At 40.5% G+C, this 20,180-nt stretch overlaps 1 protein-coding gene across 1 annotated transcript in view; it reads right to left on the reverse strand.

The window, feature by feature from the left end:
- CARD11 (caspase recruitment domain family member 11) overlaps positions 1 to 20,180 on the reverse strand; it is a 47,378-nt gene that overhangs the window by 16,547 nt on the left and 10,651 nt on the right. Inside the window, exons 2-9 of the mRNA XM_009286402.1 lie at positions 7,755 to 7,967; positions 6,980 to 7,117; positions 6,077 to 6,402; positions 4,604 to 4,783; positions 2,479 to 2,631; positions 2,260 to 2,385; positions 1,571 to 1,768; positions 899 to 1,078 (exon numbers count right to left, since the gene is read on the reverse strand). Of these exons, the coding sequence (XP_009284677.1) occupies positions 899 to 1,078; positions 1,571 to 1,768; positions 2,260 to 2,385; positions 2,479 to 2,631; positions 4,604 to 4,783; positions 6,077 to 6,402; positions 6,980 to 7,117; positions 7,755 to 7,967 (1,514 nt within the window). The remainder of the gene's footprint in view (positions 1 to 898; positions 1,079 to 1,570; positions 1,769 to 2,259; positions 2,386 to 2,478; positions 2,632 to 4,603; positions 4,784 to 6,076; positions 6,403 to 6,979; positions 7,118 to 7,754; positions 7,968 to 20,180) is intronic.

Raw genomic sequence — 20,180 nt, forward strand, 5'->3', positions numbered from 1 at the left:
GATATTTAGGTATCTAAATGCCACTGCAGTGAACGAGAGTTAGCTACCTAACTACTTTTAAAAGTCTGGCCCAAATGCGTTGCAATTTCCAGATTCTGCTGAGGGAACAAAGAGACAAAAGGTGAAGTGGGTGCCTTGGGACTGGTTTCAGGCAGCTGTTAATACAACAGGCATCCTTTTGGAGTGTGCAATGTAAAAAAGGCAGCTCTATTGCCATAAGTAATAATGACAGTCAGAGCTCAGAAAGGTTATGAAGGGCAGGGAGAATTCAAATGCAGATGAAAGGAAAGAGAAGCTCAAAACCCCAAATGTTAGATTGTATATTTTTTACAATTCATGAATATAGCATCAGACAATAGCTGTATGAATGCAGCTAGTCGCGCAAATCATGGACCTAACTCATGCTACCCCTTACTCTTAAGTCAGAGGAAATTGCCATAATTTAATTCTAAATTAGGCAGTTAATTTTGCTCTAGATTGTGTCCGTTTCTTTCTGTTATTCCTTCCAGCTGATGTGAGCTTTTTCACCACTGCTTCGTTTTCCACCTTCAGTTACTTGTGTGCTGGACTTCGGGCATTATATCATTTTTTTCACTACTGTTAAGGAGGCAAAGAATCAATTTATTGACAACGCTCCAAGAATGTGAATGAACAGCAGAAGCAAGGAGAATACACAAAATGGGGAGAAGGGGCAGAAAACGGTCTATGAAGCCCGATTACATCTGCTCCTCAAGATGCAAATCATCACAGGGCAAAAACTGACAGCTCACTATCATATACAAATCTATTCTTATCTTTATAGCACAGCACTTTCAGAGGCATGACCGCAGCATGTATTATGTCTCTTAGTTCTAACAGTCCCTGCACTATATCATTCCAGCCTCATATTAAGACACACCTGGATTCCCTTTAGGTTCACTCTTCTCTTGAGTCGAGCTTGATCAGGCAAGAAGAATTTGTTGTCTTCTGGAGACTCTTCAGAAGTGGAGGAGTCATCTGCTTCCTGACCATTGGCTTTTGGGCTAGGAGTCCCAAAGGTCTGGGAGATAATGGTAATGGGTAGATTCCGTGGCAAACTCTACAGATCAGAAGGAAACACTTTACTTCTGAGACCAGTTTGGTACAACTCCTCATGACCTCCCTTTAGAGTAATCTGATTGAACTTTCTGTGACTCCAATGCTTCAGAAGCTCATGCAGAATGTGGGTCCAGACCCAAATCAGTAATTTAGATTGACATTTGTGGGGATTTCTGTTCAGTGGGGCGCGTTCCTCAAAAGTATTTGTAGTTTCTATCCCAGTGAAGAAATTAATTGTCTTTCTGCGTTTCTTTCCCTTCCATTTAAAATCAAGTTGTGGAATGCCAGCCTTTGAGAAGCTATGTGCATGACACAGACAACTTGAACCCCACTGTACCGAAGAACTCACAACATTGACATTGAGTAGAAGGAGGTTATTTTTTTCAGTTAATTCACAGATGGAATTTAAAAAGTCCCCTCTCCCTCCCACAGCAAAATGTTTTTGAAAACAAGTCTTAAAAAAAGAACTCATGTCTGTCATCCTCAGCCCTACCTGGTCATGAAAGTTATTGTCCTTAGAGAGCCGTCGGAGTTTGCACTCTAGGTTAACAATGCAAGCTTCTTTCCGAACCACCTCAATTCGGAGTTCATCGTTTCTCTCCTCCAGCTCTCGAATCTGCTTCCTGTATTTATCTTTTTCAATCAGACAATGTGAATACTGTGTCTGAGCCTCATCACGCGAGCGGAATGCCTGCAGTGGAGAGAAGAACCCTGTTTTGCACCTGGGCACCAGACACCTTCTCCTGCTGGTTTTGTTTGTAAGGTATTTGGAACGGGGACTTCAGAACTGGTAACCATTCACCAATTAACACAGCAGTTAGGACCAGGATGTGCCACAGTAGTAGCATTAAAAATTATGATGATGAGGGTGGTTCATTTCCAGCTCCCCCTTGGTTGGTGGCAAAATGCTCCAGAGTGCAAACCGGATGACTTGACACTAATATAAAGCCTGCAGTAGCTGTTGTTAAGATCTTGGTCCTGCCTGCCAGATGCTACGCTGTGGAAACAACCCAATATTATCCTACGTTTAATTACTGCAATACAAATTCCAACAAGTAGCAATTTCTTGTAACTGTTTATTTTTAATGGTATTTTGGGTCCAATTACCCACAATTCCCCAAAGTGACGCATATGAGATACAAGCTTTTGCTACTAATTTTCCCCACTTTAACTGTTAGATACCTGGTCTCGCTCCTTTTCCACCTCTTCTAACTGTATCATCACAGTGTTCATACGGTGCTTGTACATCTCACAGTCTTTTCCTAGTGTTGAACACTTTAACTCCAAATCTTCTTTCTCTTCAAGATACTGGAAATGACACACAGTTAACCACCACTGCTCTCAGAGGTCTTTTGGGCACTAGCCCGAGATATTCCATCTTTCTATCCTTCCATTTCTCACCTTGTCTCTCAAGTCCTCCACATGACGAATCTCCTCTTGGAGATTAAAGATCTTGTTGACCAACTCATGACGATCTTCTAGTGCCTCTTTACGGTCGTGTTCCAGAATATCCAAAATGGCTTTGTCCGAATCTGGCAAACTCCGCTTGTCAGCCTGAGGAAAGACGTTTTTAAGAGACAGGCCAGGGAAAGAGAAAATAGTATTGCAGGGAGAAAAGTAACAAAGACAGTAACAAACAAGAGGAATAGAAAATGGACATGGTATTGCGATGGGAAAGCAGGAGAAGAGAGGGACATCTGTTCATATTTTAAACTAGTGTCAGAAAAGATGAATAAAGGCTGTCTTGCTGTCAGAATAGTCTGATGAAGGAACTGTTTTACTGTTTTATTGTACTGGCTATAATTTGATCCATTTTGGATGCAGTGACAATTCTTCACTCCAAGCCCTGCATTCAAAACCCTTCTCTATTAATCAGCTCTCACTGAGCACAAAAGTCACCCTTTGCCAGAGAGCAGGGCCTAAGAAAACATTCGGGGGAATTTTTAAAGCATGCATAGGCTTTGCAGGGCTGTGCTCAGAGAATATTAAACATGCCTGGAGCAGCTTGTACCACTGCTTCATTTTCTGTAGTGTCCAGCAATATTTTTTCTTTCAGATTTAAAATTAACAAGATTACCAGAGCAGGTTCCAACAAATAAATTGCGATCCAAAATTAACCATAAATGGAAGATGAAAAAGGCATAAAATGCAAGCAAGTAATATGCATATTTATTTTTAAAATACCTAGACTAGGTTGGAGATTTCAGTGACATTTTGGTTACCTAATATTTCTAAGTATACCTAAGTATTTCTAAACCAAACTGCCTTTTGTTTATTTATACTTTCACTTAGGAGAATTTCAATCCTATTTTTAGCTATTTCATAATTATTTCTCTGTTTCTTTAGGTGCAATAAGACCATTTCAATTAATATAAGAGATTCTACATGGACCAGAACTCCCAGAACCTTCTACACTACACCCTTTTTCAACCTTTGAATTGCATTTGTATTAGAACTAAGAATCATTAAGCACTGCTAGAGGCTACAGCCATTTCTGAAATGCATTCTATTCGTAATTTTTTAAGTGTCATTTTAAAATGCCACAAGCCTTTTCCAGCAAAGTGCTAAGCACTCTCACATATATCCTAATATTTGGCTAAGCTCTTCACAGAGTAACACAGTGCTAAATTTGCTGCATATCATCCTTTTTCCCCACCTGCCCAAACAAAGGTTAGTTAAGATCCCTGTGCAAGTTACAGCAGCGTTCTACGGGGCATTCTGGTGACTAGTGAGCACCCAAGTACAGAAACCTTTATTACCCTCTGCTTCATTAAGACCTTTTGGCACAGATATGACAATAGCCTAGAACGGGGCACACACAGCCACTGTCAGAAATTTCTGGGCTGGCTATTTTACGCAGCTTTGCAGTGACAGACTGGTACAAAGACCCCCAGCGGGGCTAAAACATAGAGTTGAACGCTCAGCAATTAAACAGCTGCACTCTGCACCTTGAAAGAGCCAATCTCTCATGTACAACTTGATTTATTAGATGACAATTTTTTTTTTGTTAGAACTCCTCCTCATGCATGTGTTTGCACAAGGAGTACTACAGACAGCTGGGAGCTATATAACCAACCTTCTGTTTTTCCAGACTTTGCACTTACGCTTATTGTAGCTTTGCAGGTGGAGGTTTCACCCAGCGCTTCCTAGCATTTTAACAGGAGTATGTGTTGAGCTTGAGGTGAGGAGTGGTAGCAGAGACCGTGCCACCTCTTCTTGTCCATAGTTACCAGTTTCCCTGTTATGTACTCAACTCCCTGTCCCCTACTGAAAACACATGGCAGCTGCCACCACCTGCTGCTTCTCTGTCTCACTCTCACAGCCTCCTCCAGACACTTCGATCCTGAAGGGCAGCCACCAAGGCAGGCTGTCAGGAGACATGGGGCATGTGAAGCGGTACGGGAGGAAAGTGTGGGGGTGCCTGGAGGCAAGGAGTGGTCGAAGCCTGCTGAATCCATCATCTGGGTAAGCAGGAGGGGTAAGCTGAAGTGTCTGGATTTTTAAATGTAGCAATCTGCTTTTATACCTGAATGATGGACTGTAACTCCTGGATTTTAGTCTTCATCATCTCATTTTCCCGCTCCAGCTCTAGAACCTGTTCCTTTTTGGGTCGGTTTTCAATATCATTTTTCAGCTTCAAAGACTGGTTCCTCTCTAGCTTGCATTCCTCTTCCACCTTGTTCAAGCGATGCTTCAGCTGGTCAATCTAGAGCAGCCAGAGAGCAGTGAAAAGGAGAAACAGGAAAGGAAAGAAATCATTCCTAGCTCTGATATTGACTGCTCTGAAAACACTCTCGCTTCCAGGTGAAAATGTACTGTCACAGGTGGAAAAAATAGCTTAAACTGGGAATGCTAACAAGCAGCAGATAATCTGGTGTATGTGCATGTGTGCTGAATGTCCACAATTGAACTGTTGAACTCTCAAGCAGAAGCCTACTATTTGCTAGCTACAACTGGTATAAGATGGTTGTAAATTTAGATAACATCTGGACTAAGAAAAAAGTGGCACGTCCTCAATCCTCCAATAGAGAGATACGAAACAGAACTAACACACAGGAGGCTGACCACACATTATACTTTTGCACATAGACTATTTGGATTGGGAAAAACAGAGGCTTTGAGTTCTGGATAGGAAAGAGGGGTTTGCAAAAAGAAGAAGTGGTTTCAGACAGAAGGGGGCCTGGGAAGAAGAAGGTGATGATCCTGGCTAGAGGGAAGATTTTAAAGTGGGGGAATATCCTAGAGATCAGATTGTTGCACAGGAATGAAGGCCAGGGGATGCCCAGGGACCTTGGCCAGTAACGCCTGCGACTGGTGACTGTGAGCAGCTGCACAGCACGAACTGACACGACTTTCTGCCCAACCATCCCACACCAGCAGGGATCTCCCTGCAGGGGAGGGGTGTCGAACCCAAGAGAAGGCAGCGCCGAGGTGGGGGACCGAGCAAACGACTGTGTGAAAAAACAAAGTGGGGTAAAACGTCTGATATTATTGGTTCGAAAATAAACCCCAGCGTCCAGATGCACTATGGGTAGTTGTTTACTCCGTCTCATCTGTGACACACACACAAGCATGAATTTTATGGCACTTGAAGCATTTATCTATATTTCCTAAATGGCCTCAAGCTGTTCCAATGCTCTATGTGAGACTTTTTGAATAAACCACCAACAGCTGTAGTGCAAACCTGGATAACTGCCCCAAGATATTATTGAGCCTGAAAAGCTAAAATTATGTTTTTAGCAAATGATTATGTTTTTAAAATTTTGTTTTTAAATATGTTATGTTCTGTTAATCCATTACAAGTTTGTAAATTATCTGCCATTAATACACATCACTGCAGCTGGCATTTCTGTACACCGATGCCTCTAATCGTCTGGATAAGCAAAGCAAATCAGAGCTCTACACCTTTCCACTGTCAGAGAAGGTCTCATTTCGCCAGATGCCACTGGCATCCTCCATTGCTGCTCCTGATTAAAGCAGCCCAGAGCATTTATCTCACCTCTAACTGTAGGTCTCGGCTCCTTATCACAGCCATGCTCTTCTCGTCACTCAGCTGGGCATATCTCATGGCCAGATTGTAGTTCTCATCTTTCACCTTGACCAGCTCATCATTGTAGTTGTTCCTCTCCTCCTTCATCTTGTTGTATCTCTCTTGGAAGGTCAGCAGCTCTATCTTGTTCAGTTTTAGCTGCTTTCGCTCATCCTCCAACTGGCGAGACTTAGCCAAGAGTTCACAGCGCTGCATATCTTTTGTCTTCATTTGCTGCTGAAGCTTAATGATCTCATTCATTAGGAAATGGGTAAGGCCTTCATGTCCCTCCTCCACTGAAAATGTTTGAACAGCTTATCAACTTCTAATAGAGTAACTTTATACGAAGCAGAATCAGCAGAACTGAGTAAGAAACAAATGTCCCAGAATATGTACAGAGGTGCAGAATATGCACAAATACATACACATTTGTATATCTAACTGGCAACAGTACAAATATTACACAGCACACTATTACCAGAATCACAATATACACGCACAGGCCTGTGGAAATACCACAAACTTTGTAAAATGAATCTGTACAAGTACAATTAATCTGAATGCTTCAAATTTGCTGCACATGTATAGGTCATCAGTGTAATTTAGTCCACTGTTCCAATGTTTCTTATCTTGAGATTTCTTGTAATGCCTATCATTCAATTTGAAGCTCTTCAGCTTTATTCAGACAACTGAGATGTTCCTTTTCTTTGTAAGTTACCTGTTGCTAGCTCATTTTGCATTGAAGGGGACTGAAAAACTGCAGAATGCTACTACAAGATTAGCTTTTATTTCCATTTCTTGCCTGAAAAATCAAACCCAGTCTTCAAGATAGTCCTTATTTCAACAGGCTCCTTTGAGATTGATTCTACTTACCAACAATAGTGGAAAATCTCCGTGTAGGTTCTTTCCCTGTCACCAGTTTGTAGAGTTCAGGGTAGTAAAACTCCAGGCTCTCTAAGAAAACTACATAACCCCTCTGGCCCTTGGTGTGGAGAATGTCCAGCAGTCGGCCTACGTACAGAGAATGGAGAGAGAGGTGACATAGCAGCACTACGAGCAGCATAAGCAAATACTGTCTCCCTGAAGTCAAATCTGCTTAAGGTTCATCTATGCCACAGCAAGGCGCTGTGGAAAATCTGGCTGATTAATTGAGTTCAGCTGAACTCATAAAGTAATGCCATGTATTCTTTATGTTTATGCTGATCGTTATTCTGAAGGAGTGTGGGCAAATTGGTCTCTGAAACAGAGATTTCCAAAGACACGTTAGTCAGTGCAGCCTTTACCAGGCAGCACTGAAACCCGAGGATGGCAGACCCTTCAGTGACAAATCATGAAGCACGGCAAGACAGCTGAAAACCTACTCTTGGAATGGCATTGGCTGCTGCTTGCGTTAACTGAAATATTTGCCAAGGCTTTGATGGGAATGTGAACCCCATGAGCTCCACTCTGCACAGCACTGGAAAGAATCATTGTTATCAAAATAGCAGCAGCAGATTCCCCCCTTTACATTGAATCTCCTGTAAATGAGATATAGGGTTTCCATTTGATAATCTGCAATTTGATACAGGCTCCCTCCAGACTTAGCAAAATAATATGAACAAAAATGTTCATATAGGAATACAGATGTAGCCATTCACAAAATAATTACCTGCTCGGTTAATTTTGGAGGGCAGCATAAGCGAGTTAAGCACCTCGTCCTCATCTTGCTCATCGATTACTTTGCACTGCCGTAGGTATGGGGTCAGTTTGGCTGGATTGATGTACCGGCTCAGCACGTGCCGGTTGCATTCTACATTCTCCCACAAAGCTTCTTCCTCATCTTTCAGTGTCTCCAGGCAGTCATCCATCTCTGGCTCTCCTCCTTAACAAGAGAAACAATTGGCAAATGAACATCAAACAGGACAGCTTCTATCCTGTTACTTTTTTGTGCTTCCATGTCACATAGATGAGCTTAGAATCACTCCTGACTAATGCTGAATTTGCCCTATACTGAAACTGTCTGAACTGAAGTGCAGCCTGTCCAGAGCTCATCTGGAAAGTGACAGTTCAGAGAAGTGCTATCTTGAGTCTATGAACTATTGCATATTGCTCTCTAGTGATGAATCTGTAGCTCAGCTAACTCCATGAAGGTCTCTGCAAGCCAGAGAATCCCTCTTCATATTAGAAGCAATGGTAAAGGACACGGTGCAGTGCAAGAAAGACTATGAACATGCAGAGCTCAGAACAAAGACTTGCTGCAGGCCACTAAGGCTTTCATTCTCACCTCCTTTGTTCCTCTCAGCTACACTGATTTGAACCTGCATTTTTTCCTGCTGATATGTGATGAGCCAACACACGTAAATGACTGCACCACAAGAACAGTTAACTCATAAGCAAGCAGTTACGTACGTCTGCCTTCTGCGGCTGAGTATAGATTGATTGATGTGTGGGCATGAATGCAAGTACCTGTGAGTTCAGACCTTGCCTTTCTCCGCATGAGTGGGTAAGTATGAGCATTGTCTCACTGAAATCTGAAAATGTTCTTGACTCGTGCAAATATTATCACATGATTTCTGAGTGCTTGCTAAGCAATTTCCTGCCAACTCCTAATTTGTAACCACCTCATTAGAGAAGGTTACAAGGCAGGCAACAACGAGGTGAGAAAACTTGTGCTAAAGGTAAGCGTAAAGAAACTTGTAAAAATCTTTCCTTCTTAATTTTGTAATAAATGTTAACCTTTGAAACAAGTCTTATTTTTGCATCCTAGCTTTCTCAAGGTCTTGTGGTCCAGGTGGCACAAGGAAGATAAGTTTCTGTTTCAAGAGTTATTTTACCCCATCAGAGACCATGGTATAAGAAGAATGTGCAGTTCTTGGGTCATATGAGATGAGAGCTGTGCTTTATGAGATTTTGCTGGTAACCAGTAACTAAAGACCTCAAAAGCAACATGTTGTTTTTCTTGGACCATTGTGTTATAATTTCCTCAGCTTCCAACTTTAGGAACTGCAAAGCAGCCTGTGTTACACTGAACATCACCGGGCAAAACCAGCTATTAATCTGTATAGCCAGGGGCTAATAACTCCTCATTTTGAAAACTAAAACCAAAAGTGTTAATCTGCTAAATAATGTGTTTCTCAGTGTTCTATCATAATGAAATACAGACTAGTCCTACAAAAATGCGTGTTCTTTCCTTGATGCTTTCAAAGGCCTTCCCAAATTGTCCAAAATCCTAGGCTGGGGTTCAATATCTCTATGAGAAAAAATTTGGATGGGTTCCTCATGCTATGGACAGGTTAGGGGAGTATTGCCAGGGGTTTTGTTCTTCTCCTGCACTCCAGTAGCTCTCCCAGAGTTCTTTTCTTCATAGTTTCACATCTTCGGAGCCACTTATTTAGCATTTTCTCTGCTGCCTGCATGTAGATTTCATTACTCCAGTGACTGCTATTAAATGGGCCGGGAGAGACGACAGTCCTCAGAGGGTAAGGAAGACCACATTGGCTCAACGGGATCCAGAATCATGGGGGCATGGCTGTAGTTATGGGAAAATCTCTCTGGTCTTATGAACTCCTTCACAAGCTGGATGAAATTCTTACCGAATGCCGGTATTTACGTGTGGTAAAGGTGACACCGCAGTAATGAACAGTATAAAGGTAAAACAACAGAAAAAGCTATATAAAGTAGGTAGCAGTGGGAGGAATGCTAAAGGTGAAATAGCTTCATCTGAAGTACACATACATTCTCATGAACCTCACTCTGCACCAATAATAATTTCCACTTATTCTGGAAATAACTGTATTTCACTTCAAAGGTGAATTTAACAAACACTACATAATTGGAGAAGCTAAACTTTTGGGAGTAGAAGGCAGTAAAGCAGAAGGTCACACAGTACCTTAGTCATCTTACAGCCACAGCTATCTACTGCATCTAAAAAAAGGTGTGTTGCAGGCCCTTTAATTTTGGGGACCGTACCAGGGAGCTCACAGATGGACCTCAGAGTGCAAAAGAAGCACTTGCCTGAATTTCATAAAATGCAAGATATCTTGTAATCTGCTGCACTGAACCAGAAATTATTACACGCTGTCAGCAGTTCCCTCAGGACATTAGTAAGGGATTTCTCCATTAAATGATTCAAAGAAGAGTTCACTCATCAGCGTAATTCTCAACGTGAATACGTTTTTTTTACCTGACATTAAAAATACCGTTATCAAATAGTCCCTCGTGTATGGGCATAATACATCCATACTGTTATTTTGGGGATATAATGTTTAATGGGGAAGTAATAAGTATATTGCATGAGCGGCTAAGAATTTTAAAAGGCGATTTCTGGTAGCAAACTCCTGTTAAACACAGACTATTATCAGGAGCAAGCCCTTAGAAACAACATTTAGTGGAGTGGTCCCTCACTGCCATGTAGGAATTTCAGAATCTTCCTTTTGCTTTCTTCTTCACATTTCCACCTTGGAAGCGCCCTACCAGAAGCACGGCTAAGCTCTCTCCTAACTCGCTGGGCTGTTCATCCCCTCTCGGGGATTACTGCTGCGTAGTACGGGTAGCACTTCTCTCTTTCCTAGAGCTTGAGGCGTTGCCCCTGTTGCGTTTCATCGGCCAGACCGGTCGAAGAGTATAACCCTCAAGTAACTCCACTGTCTTGTGGAGCTATTCCAGAGACAATAGCAATGGACAGCTGATATTAGTACAGCACCCTTCTTAGTGAGCACATATTTCTTTGATTTAGTATTTAATAATAATGTTGAATAGGAAGTAAAATGCTTGAGACTGGTTGAAATTTTGGTGTGCTGGTCAAAAAACAGATGTGCCAACTGAAACTCAGTGGGAAACCCATAAAGGTATTGTATTAGTGGCTTTAATTTTAAAAGATTTTCAGCAGCACATGCATTTTCTAGGCATTTAAAGACCTTATTCCCTGTTTCTGTCCTTCCTTCCTGTGATGATATTGCAGAAAAGTAGTTTTCACGTATAAAATTAAAAATGAGAGATTTAAAAATTTTTCAAATGTGTAATCACTTATTTAGTCTGATCTTTATTACCATTATCTAGTTTCTGATTCCAGCACCTCTTGGGTTGTAACCTAACACATTCAGAAATTGTGATACGTCACAGAAATACTATGGCGTCCATTACAAATCACAGGTGTGAAGTCACAGACATTAACCAAAAAGAAATAAGAATTGCCACAGCAGTTAAAAAATTGCTCTCCTGCTGCTCCTTTCAGTAGTTAGTATACAACAGAGCTTTTAACTGCAGGAGCTCTTAATCCAGTAATAATCTCAGCTAGTCCCAGCTATTTCAAGGATCTCCGTAGCTGCAGACAAATAAAAAAGAGAATCCCTTTTTACATTACAAGAAACACTCTACTCCCCTCATCTCCTTTTCTCTCTCAGGGACTATCCTTCTCTTGGCTGTTACACACAAATGAGTCCTTCTATGTGTTTGCTATTTTTTTGTTGTATTTTTCAACTGAACAAATCACCTTGCAGTTAAAGCTGTTCCCTGTTCTCACTCAGACTCCACACTGTCGTATGTCAGTGACACCCTCCGCTGATCAAGGGAATAAAGCCTGCAGGCTTCAGAACCAGGGGTTCTATAAAGTGCTCATCATCATATCACATCTAAAGCTTCATTTTTTGTGATTAATTTCACGATGGTGCAGAAATTAACCCTTCAGCCATTTAATTATTTGCATCCCCTTGCTCTGAATTCTTGTCAGCCTGTCGGTACCGAGAAATCGCCATGTAACAGACTGCGAATGCGGGCTTCTGCTAGGTTTTCTGCTTTCTTGGTATCTCCTTTGTGAAATATGAAAAAAGGGTATTGTCCTGATACTGAGAAGCAGGAGGAAGTTTATTTTGGAAGGAGTGATCTATTTTAATGTTTTGGACTTCTGCATTTGTCACAGATGTTCACAGACTGGCAGTATTTAAAAAGAAACCACAAGACAAAATGTATGTGCGAATTGTAAGTTAATAAGAACAGAAGTTTATGTTAAATACTAAATATGTGTATATAAACCAGGAAGGGATTACACATAAATTATCACGCTTTAAAGCAAAAATAAAGATGAAAATAGCACTTTAAAACTGTGTATATAATCATCCTCAACATTTTGAGGGTATTGTATTACATCCTCTTTCTATGCATATCTCTAGTTTTCATGGGGCAATACTCTTTCTCCCTCAAGTTCGTACAGCACCTCACATGAAAAAGTATAACAGGGTGATTTTCTCAAAAGCTGCTTGTATGGGTATGTGCAGATTTGCAATATCAGAGAACCACAAAACCACAAAGGGATTTAGAGCTATTTTTAATTTTAGAGGAAAGTCAGAGTTTAAACCCTGATAAGGAAATTATATTCCTTCGCTTAAGGACAGGAGAGCTCTGTTCGCACTCCTGGCTTTCTGAGACGCTGAATACCAGCAGTTTCCAATTATGTTGGCTGCACTGCTGGATGTTCTATGGTACTGAACACCACTTTTAAAAGGTTTAAACATCGATTAAGAAGACTAAATTTGCCTACCTATACTTGCAAATTTCTTTCCATACACGTGCCTAAATCTGGACTCCCAAAGGAGAGGAGACAGTGACTTCATCCGCCTTTAGGAATTTGCACTTTATATTCATTCTTTCTACTTCAGTGTCCCCACCTGAAAACAAGGCTGGTAAGAAGTATTTTTATGACAAGGTAGGACTCGTTAATTAGTGACCGCAAAGCACGTGGAACCACCAAGATGGGAAGGCCCTAGAAAAATATTTATTATTAGTGCAGTTTTATTACTTCGGATTTTGCAGGCCTTAGAATACTTTCTGAAGCCAGCAGCACTGTTGAATGGACTGGGCTGTATTTCTGTTTCAGGTCACAGTGGCTGTATATGGAAAGAACCATTCTGTACATATCAGAACCCCCTCTTTATATAAAAGATTCAACCAGCTTACTGAATGCCACAGTTTCAACAAAATATGAAAGAAAAATATAGAATAAGAGATACCAAAGTAATAGAAGAGCAGGAAGCTTTAAACACGAAACAGGATTATTTTAGCACAAATGTATTCTGTTCAATTCCATTGAGTCAATCTTCCTGTTACACACAACCTACCAAAAAAACCCCAAAACTCTAGTAGACTTGCAAAGCTTCAGCGAGGTAAAGCTAGATCTTCAGTGAAGCCAGATGATAGCCATAGTCATAAATACTACTCTCATTTTCTGAACAGAAGAGAGACAGAGATAACCAAAACAAACTCGCTAACTGGTTCAAAGAGCTCTGGAGGCATATTCATCTTGCTTCTACAAGCAGAAGAGGGAAAGAAAATTCCCCTCATTTTCATAACTATTAGCTCAACAACAACCAAGCAAGAGAAAAAGAAATGAAGAATTCCATCATGTTACTCTTATTCAGCATCTCTGCTCTATGAAAAAAAAAGAAAGCAATAGAATAAATCAGAGATTTGTCTCTAATCGCTATTCCCGTCCTAACAGAAGAGGGCCAGAACAATTAATAGAAAGGAACTCTCTTTAATTATCTCTCCTTTGCCTTTATTTACTCTCCTAAGAACAGATCCACATAAAACTCCATCTCAGAAAAAAAGAAAGGGTAATGCATACATAAAGCACGGATCAATTATTAGTAGTGGTAGTCAGCACACCCAATGGTTTGTGTAGTATCACCTAAACCAGAAAATACTGTATGCAACAAAGATACACAAGTTTTTCAATTTTGCAGGATAATATTGCTTAAGAGCTGAACAATCCTTGCATTGAATTCCACACTTGTTACATTTAGCTTTTGTCTGCTTTTGAAATTGTATATGAAATTCTATAAAACCCCTATCACTTTCTGGAGGAAAAAAGTATTTACATATGAAGAAGAATGTTTTGCCTGATGAAATATTGTTGCAAAAGACGTTAATCAGTGCAGTAATATGTATTAGGATCCTGTAATGATCTCTGTTTCATAAAAGGCTGAGATCTATGCTTTCCCATTTTGCCCTCCGTCTGGTGAGAATATCTGAAGTCTAAGTCTTCCTCAAGTCTGCCAGCTTTAGAACTTCAGAGCTCTTATCATCCTATCACACAGGAAGGAAATGACTAATTTTGTCTCAATAGCAAACCGACAGCAGATTGTGCTATCTCGAACATGCAACATCCAATCAGTTTTGGTTGTAGAACATATATTACCAATAATAAACAAAGAAAATGGAAAAATCCTCCTCTACAAATAGCTTAAATGATGTTTTGACAACTCTGTCATTTTTCTATGTGTCACTATTTTCTACATACAGCGAAGATGCTTCAAGCTCCCTCAGTACCATACCGTCTAAGCACTACTGATAGAGGAGCAAATTTAGAGGGTGGATTAATCTCACCAATTTGAATTAGGCACCTAGTTTTACTTAGAAATCTAGTTCCTCTCTAGCAAATGGAAAATAGTCTGTTCAAAACTTCATTCCACCATTTTATACTTCCTCCTTCGAACGCCCTCTAAAGATTGGTTTCTTGTCGCGACTAGTTGCTTAGGTTCCCTCCAGGGTCAATGGGGAGAGGTTTGTCCCTTCAGATGGCAATGACTACACTGGTGATTAGATGGGTGTTATTCTGCTTTCCCATATTGTTTAAGAAGCTGATACCAGATTTCAGAAACTGTTAGTACTGCCATTATTAAATGATAATATATGTGAAAGTAAATGAGAAATGAGGTGAGCAATGAGAGATGGAGAAAAAAAACTGAAGAGGAGAGAGAAAGACGAGATTTGGGGACAAAAAATGGTGAGGACAAGGGAAAAGGAAATATAAAAAGGGAACAAGAAAAGAAAAAGAAAGTTAGAGAAAGGGGAACTCAACAGAATGAAAGTGAGGAACAGAAGTGAGGTAGAGATGATAACAGGAAAGGCCTTAGTAAAGGCAAAGGGAAGGAATATGGAGTGTAAATCAAATGAAGGGATAAATAGGGAAGGCCCTGCCACAGATCCTGACACATTAGAAATTAGTGTTAGTTCTGAGCATGCAAATCAAGATAATGGCACAATAATTTAAATAAATAATTTACCACAGGAATTTAGTGCATCTATGTTAAAGGATTTGCAAAGTAGCAGTGGAGAGCTGAAAGGCTGACATTTAATAAATGCTTTAATCTACACATCCCCCATCCTGTTACGCATGATGATGAGGAGGACAACAGAAATCACTGTGCTAACGTAGTACAAATACGTTTATCTATCTGGCCTTTTTTTCTTGAGTGTAGCATTAGCTACTGACATGAGCATTTCCCTTCAACTAATGTGTGCTAAAAGCCAAGATCTAAAAAAGAAGCTGTCATCCTCAGGCTGCCAAGGGCTCATGAGAATGCTGGTCCAACAAATGCTTCAGAAGCCATTACTAGGTCCCAGGTTAATTTTTTCTTGAGACTGACTCACTCTGTTTTTACAACTGACAATGAGATTCTCACTAGCTGAGGAGGAGGAGGAGGCTCAACTGGGGGCAAGCGTATAGTACTGTGTGATTAGGAGGAGTCTTGAATTAAAAATTCAAGCTGCCCAAACATGCAAATGGATTTGATGTTCGTAGGTTAGGTCCCACTAAATGTGCTCTCACATTACAAACCCCAGCACATTCTTTGGTACAGAGAGCCAGTGTTCACAAGGGATTTGCATAGACTGAGCTACGTAAGAACCTCGTACGGACAAAGATTCATTAGCTGACACACACATATGAAACTCGCATAACCCTTGCACAGATAGCCTGATTCTCATTGGTGTTACTAACACTTCTGTTAATACAACGAGTCACATAAAACAGGAAAAGAGAAAGAAGTGTAGCTCTGCCATACAAAACTGCTATTTAGTCTGTCTATTTTAAAAATTTACACTTTCTACAAACTCTTACGTTACATGGGTTTGAAAAAATAACAAAAAACATTCAAAGAAGAACATCTTCCATGCAGTCAGATAACGATTCCTTGTAGATGATACTCTCATCCCCAGACAGTCAAAGGATAATGCAGAACACATTAGATGGGAAGACTGCACTCTAGTTTAACAATCTCCAAATTCAGCAACAACTGACAGTAAATGCGTAGGCCATTCTTACAACAGAAAAGGTTACACTCCAACCTTGAATACCGTCAGATAATCTCACTGTAATTCACCACGGTCCAAGAAAGTTTGAAAATAGTATTTCATATAGCAAGCTTTATAACATGACAGGAAAATAAGACAGAACCCCATATTAAGAATCCTACAGTTAGTCAAAATACACAAAATACAAAGAATGAACAAATAAGAAGCCAACTCTCATAACCCTCGTATAAAGATCAACCTCAACAAACAATACTACTCCAAACACATGAAAAATAACCCACATGCAAACTGTTTACTGCATTATAACAGCAGCATGCATTGATTGTGATGAGAATATGATTCAGTTACATATCTTAAATGCACTATGCAAAGGTATAATAGCTCCCCACCTAGCTCTGTGAAGCCTTATCCATTCGTGTTTAGCTCTTAATTGCTAACAATATATTCTGTTGGATCAAACACTGTCCAGTCTCCTAAGGGTGATGACTGTTACGATTCACATATACATTTTGTTCATTTTATGTAAATGTGAAACTTCATGTAGATAGAACAGATACCTATACCTTACTCCATCTGTGACCTCTTTGTAACTATTACTTCAAAATAGACCCTAAGTTTAAAGAACAGACTGCTGCCTTGCACAGGCTAGCTTGACTGCAGCTTGAAGAATGACATACATGCCTCACATAACAAATACCTGTAGTCTTTCCACCTCAAAGTCACTAGAAGAAGGAAGCTTCACTCCTAGTCGCAGACTACCATAGTCATTGATGTTCTGCTCATTGACAAAATCCTCTATCCTTGTAAGCTTGCTTAAAGCTGCGTGAGCGTCTCAGCCAGCAGAGCACAAAACACACAGAAGACAGCTGGATGCCATTTGACAAAAAAAAGCATACAATAGATCACAAGCAGCCTGGCCTAGGTAGGACAAAACCTCACCAGGAATCAGGAGGAGCTCGCTATTTTACTGCTAGAAATTAGAATTCTCCTTTCAGGTGGAAATGGTTGTACTTGTTTTATGAATAGATTTTTCCCACTTATGCTTTCTGGTCACCTCCTCTTCTTCTTGCTCTGCGTCCTCTCTCTTCTTGTACCAGTGTCACAGGACTGCGTCGCATAGCTCCGGAAACATACACCCACCATCCTCTCTCTCAAACTTACTGTCTATATATAGTAGGTAGAAAGGTGCTGGGGGCTGCCTTACTTCCCTTTTCTTCTGAACAGAGGTTGTGGGTAACTTTCAAATATGACACCATTGCAGAGGAAAGTCTTAGAGGAAGTGTTCTCATAGCCACAGAGAGCTGTGTGCTCTGGATGGAGCCGGAGAAACCTGAGGAGTAAGTACCTCAAACAGGCCCTCCTTTCCTGCAGATGTTACAGCTGGGGTTCATTAACAATTCTATGTCACCAAAGAAGCCTCGCTGTAAGGCCTGCAATTAAGAGCAGGAAAGCAACCTCTGGAAAACAGAGAGACAATTCACTTTCCATCCTGCAGGAGGGCTCCTTTAAGTCACTTCTGTAGCAGATTAAAGCAAAAATTGTCTGATTCTTTACTTAATGGGACTGTACTTTATTTCTGTAAGCAGCAACCTCTCTATGACCTTGTCTTGCTGTTTTGGGGAAGAGATAATACCAAACACTTGGCAATTCTATATTTCCTACCTTCAAAGCATTGCAAGGAGGAATTAAGTATCTTCTGTTGCTTTCTCCATAATGAAGTCCGTTGCCTTGATGATATAGAATAAAATGCTGTAAAGCATCTGTGTGAAAAACTTATCCTAGAAGAATTAACTAACCATTGGAAGAGACTAAACTCTGTTCTCATCAGGAAACTCTGGCCAGTTAAGTTCACGGTTAATGTGTATTTTTTGAAAAGACCAAAGAAGCAAAGTACTAAAATAGCAAGAAATCTGACTATCCATCTTCACCTGAGTGTGGTTCTTGAGCATGAGTCAACATAAGGAGAAGTATGAGAATTTTATTGAATTCTCTGCTGACTGTGGAAATAAACATTTGTGAAAATAGCAACTGTAAAGTGATGCCAGAATTACGCTCCATCTGTGAGCATCCCAGTCTTTAAGCACGGGCAGCTGCTGCTGAAACAGCATCTACAAACAATGTTACAAAAGCAAGATTTGCAGGATTATATTCACCCAAATCCTGATCTTTAGGAGAAGATGTATAGCAGTACAAAGGGTGGTAAGTCAGTGGAAGTTTTGTTTTATTCTCCTAACTTAAGCCCTGAAGCATAACAACTCCTTATGTGCTATCTGCATTAACTGTACCTCATAGCCTAAAGTATCACAAGCTAATAACAAAAGCATTTGCAGAATGTGCAGAAAAACATTTGTTTTAAATGCAGTGTTGTATTTGTGTATGAAGTAAGGTTACATGTAATATGAGCACTAGCAAATGGCTCCCACGCACGAGGATTGATTTCCCCTATTTCTCATTCCTACTCAAGGGCACAACTCATAATTAGGGTCAGATTTTCAAAGAGTGTAGGTGGCGTTTAGGCATCAAAATAAATGGCCAGATTTTTGCAAGACTTGCCTCAGTGTGGGGTAAGATAGTGTTACGAATCACAGAGCTGCTGAGTGTTAAGCGCTTTTAAAAATCAGGTCTTTCTTACATGCTTAAATTGAAGCTGAGCTCTTTCAAAAATCTTTTCTCAACTAGAGCATTCTTCAAATGCTAAGTATTTGAAAAATGGGCCTTTAAAGCTTCGTGAGGTGCTAATTTTTACATGAATAGGAAACTGCTCTATATAGCACCTATAAATCTGTCTGGCAGCAGTATTTAAGTAGTTCTGATTCTCTAGTATTGTATAAACTCTCCAGTAGCACACATTCCAACGGGAAGAGGGCAGACGCTGTGTGTCAGTGCTTACCTGTGTTAATTCTAACCCTTCTGAATCCAGGAAATAAACGTTTTCATAGAATCATAGAATGGTTTGGGTTGGAAGGGACCTTAAAAATCACCTCGTTCCAACCCCCCTGCCATGGGCAGGGACACTTTCCACTAGACCAGGTTGCTCAAAGCCCCATCCAACTTGGCCTTGAACGCTTCCAGGGATGGGGCATCCCCCACCTCTCTGGGCAACCTGTGCCAGTGCCTCACCACCCTCATAGTGAAGAATTTCTTCCTTATATCTAATCTAAATCTACGCTCTTCCAGTTTAAAACCATTACCCCTTGTCCTATCGCTACATGCCCTTGTAAAAAGTCCCTCTCCAGCCTTCCTGTAGGCCTCCTTTGGGTACTGGAAGGCTGCTGTAAGGTCTCCCCAGAGCCTTCTCTTCTCCAGGCTGAACAACCCCAACTCTCCCAGCCTGTCTTCAGAGGAGAGGTGCTCCAGCCCTCTGATCATCTTCATGGCCCTCCTCTGGACTTGCTCCAACAGGTCCATTTTGCTAGCTAACAGGTGATGGTAAACACTGCTGATGCATCAATCTCTTTTCAGCATATTGCCTCCAACTACAATTGAGATTTGAAGAATTAGATGAAATTTTAAGCTTTGAACCCTCTGAGACATAATAAAAGAAGGACTCTTTCTACATGACTAACAATATTTCTTTCTATGAGGAACAAAAACAAAATTATTTTTCTTATGCTCAAAAATTAATACAGTGTAGAAACTATATGAGGTTTTAGATTAGACTCTCCTTCCATCATTATTTGCTCTATTTATCTTTTTTTTCAAAGCCAGTAAGTTCAGCCTTGCAGAATCTATACTGCTGACTCAGCTAACTGAGCCAAAACTCATAAAAATCTATTTAAAAAAGGTCCAATGATTTTATTCTCTAATCGTAAATATGAAATTTAATTAGCATCTCATTGCTAACGAAGTCACCACAGAAGACGAGACTGAGCAATTAGGCACAGGGATGGAACGTCAAGCGTAAAACAAAACAACTGCTATGCAGGAGCCAGTTTAACTCCTGCTTTCCTCCACTCAGGTTTCAGACCTTTTAAGAATTATGTCCCGTGTTCACAGGTCTCCTTCT

Source organism: Aptenodytes forsteri, unplaced genomic scaffold (assembly GCF_000699145.1).
Source record: "Aptenodytes forsteri isolate BGI_AS27 unplaced genomic scaffold, ASM69914v1 Scaffold55, whole genome shotgun sequence".
Taxonomy (NCBI): domain Eukaryota; kingdom Metazoa; phylum Chordata; class Aves; order Sphenisciformes; family Spheniscidae; genus Aptenodytes; species Aptenodytes forsteri.